The 2898-nt window shown below is 33.3% G+C and overlaps 1 protein-coding gene across 1 annotated transcript; it reads left to right on the top strand.

Annotated features, from left to right (window-relative positions):
- Window positions 1–221: 221 nt before the first annotated feature.
- LOC110667761 (transcription factor IBH1) lies at window positions 222–1379 on the top strand. The gene has a single exon (XM_021828725.2). It carries the CDS (start codon window positions 616–618, stop codon window positions 1072–1074), a length of 459 nt encoding a protein of 152 aa, XP_021684417.2. The 5' UTR covers window positions 222–615; the 3' UTR covers window positions 1075–1379.
- Window positions 1380–2898: the final 1519 nt, after the last annotated feature.

Here is a 2898-nt window from a genome sequence, read left to right as displayed (position 1 = left end):
TAGACAAATGGGCACAGGACAACCCATCTTTATTATATATAAACATAAATAAATAAACAATGCTAAATTATTACAAAAAAAATAACAAAAGAAAATAAAAATAAATTGGTTCCAAAGTCTAAAATTCTCTTCTAGCCGTCCAAATTCAATCCCTAACCTCATCTAAAAATTCCTTTCCCATATTTGCTCCTCTAAAGATTCACAATTCTTCTTCTATAAACCCAGAAGAAAGAAAATAAAATAAAATTAAATCTCTCTTCTACCTTTCTTTCTCTTTTTTCTTGAGAGCTTACAATAATAAATTAACAGTGATTATAATGATAACAATTAATATTTTGGGTGGTTGTGATTAACTGTAGATGAAATTTTGCCTTTTGTCCTTTCAAGAAGCAAGAGGCCCCCTTTATGTCAGAAGAAAATCTCCAACTTCCAATCTTCAATGCTCATTTGTCCTTCTTCCATTATTCATACCCATAAAGTGGCTTGTGTCAGAGTTAGTTAGTACTAGGATTCATCACAGGATAAAAATTCACCGTGACACGCTTCGCCCTCTCTCTACACAAACCCTAGCTGTAGTTCTTTCTTTTCTTTTCTTCTGTTCTTCTTCTTGTAGCCATGACTTCAGTCCACCCAAATTCTACTACAACAACCAGGTTTGCTCGTAGATTTCTCATTTCCCTTTCCAGGATGAGAAGACCAATAACGCTTGGTCCTCCTTCTGATGAGGAAGTCTGCAGAAGAACCCGTAGGATAAAGCTTGCTGCTTATTCCTCCATGGCTCGTGCTGTTGGGTCGAGAAGGGCTTGGAGCCGAGCACTTCTTTTGAAGGTAAGAAACCGTGTCAGGTTCCAGGGAATTTTGAGAAATAGATTCTTGGCTTCTAAGAAGAAAAGGGTTATCAAAAGAAATAAGGCTTCAGGAGAGATGAACAAGACTGATATGCTTCGAAAGCTGGTTCCTGGTGGGGAAACTATGGATATTTGTGGGTTGTTGGAGGAAACTGCGCATTATATGGCATCTCTTGCCACGCAGGTTAAGGTGATGCAAAGTATAGTGGATCAATACTCGAAATGATCATATATTGGAAAGGAAAAAGGAAAGGGAAGTACTGAAACAAGAATAATAAGATAGAGAAGATGCTGTGTAGACGAGGACAAGGATCAAGATGGGGTGGTAATTAACTGGTGAGTATCTATCTAAAAAGAAAAAAAAAAATTAATAGTTATGGTATACTTGTGTAGATCATCAAAAAGGTACGGTTGTATGTCAGAAGCTCACACAGAATTTAGCTTTTTCTTGTATGGGTTTTTGTTTTGTTGTACATAGATAAAGTCTGACAGAGATCTAATCTTATATTTGTATACTTTCTTTATCTGTGATGATTCTCTCTCTCTCTCTCTGCTCACCATGGACACAAAGCATGCATACATATGATTAGCTGAAAATTGATGATTATTTTGATGCAGGTCAGCCATGCACATAAATAGATGTCATCCTTGGTTGAGTGCTCAGATTGTATGGTTCATGTTTAATTAGATTCTCCTAAGAATTTTCAAGAAAGGATAGTGTATATATATATATATATGAATTTTCAAGAAAGAATAGTCGATCTAGAATCGATTCAATAGTTTATCTGCTGGGTCTTTCAAGTTTGTGACTATTTTGAAACATTTGCACTCATCTCTTATAAAAACTCTTTTTCCTTTTTAATTTTTTGGTTTTATAAAGGAAGTTGAGACTCAAATTTAAAACTTACCAAGTTGAGATGTGCATTTATTAGAAGGCTAAGCTTATGGGTGTCAACTTTTAAACTTTGCAACTGTTTGTTGTCGATCATACATACATTTTAATATTTAAATATTACTCTGAATTTCTTGAAAATCATAGTTGCAAAACAAGATTATCCTCACATGAGAAATTGTGATTTGCCAATAACTAGGCTTCCACCACATGTATAGGCTAACTAATGAGAATCTATTTAGTTTTGATTGAGATTTGAACTCAAAAACTCGTACAATCTTGGAGATAAATCTAATATCATTAAATTAAAACTCATTAATTACCTAATTTTAACTTTGATGTGTCTGTTTAAGCACAGAATTGATGACCCAAGTCTGTGCTTAAGGCATGAGGCATGAGAACAAGTTTCAATTCTGACAGCCATAGAAAAATATACATTAAATAGGAAAGGAGCAGAAAACAAAGGAAACTATTCCTTGCCTTATATTTATCTACCTTAGAAGTGTAAAAAGAATGTTTGCTTTGGACAAGCTTCAGAGAATGGCATGTTGCACATGGTGGAGCCATCCTTTCTCTAATACTAATCGATCATTGGTAGGGGATTTTCTGGCTAATTAATTAGGCTTTATCGTTTTCCATTGATGAGAATGGCATGCAAATTAATTCCAATATAAGTAGTGCATTTTCATGGAGATTGTATAACAAATTTACCTTGACAAATATTGGCAACTTATAATTAAATTGCTTTATTATTATTATTATTATTATTATTATTATTATTATTATTATTATTATTAATGTGATTCAACCTTTAATTTGGTTTGGAGAAATTGTTAGTGCATGGTTGACTGCTATAAACTTCAGCTTTTATCTTCTTCTTCTTCTTTTCAGTTATCATCCTTATTTTTTATTTTATTTTTGGATCAACCTTAGAGTTTTGAGCTGGTAAGCTTCATTTTGTGTTAATTAATTACCTTTGAAATCAAGGGAAGATGATTTATGGAAAAGCATTCAGTCTAGTTAAACTCTTTCTGTTTATTATAATTCTTGAGTATCATCTCCCTGCCATGAGACTCCAACTAAGCTTCATTTCTAGTATCTATTTTGTCATTTGGGATGTTAGCTTTTGATATGACCTTTCTCATATGTAAACAAGAG

Source organism: Hevea brasiliensis, chromosome 6, assembly GCF_030052815.1.
Source record: "Hevea brasiliensis isolate MT/VB/25A 57/8 chromosome 6, ASM3005281v1, whole genome shotgun sequence".
NCBI classification, from domain to species: Eukaryota; Viridiplantae; Streptophyta; class Magnoliopsida; order Malpighiales; family Euphorbiaceae; genus Hevea; species Hevea brasiliensis.
Note: the sequence above shows the minus strand (reverse complement) of the source record. Positions and strands in the feature narration are given on the sequence as shown.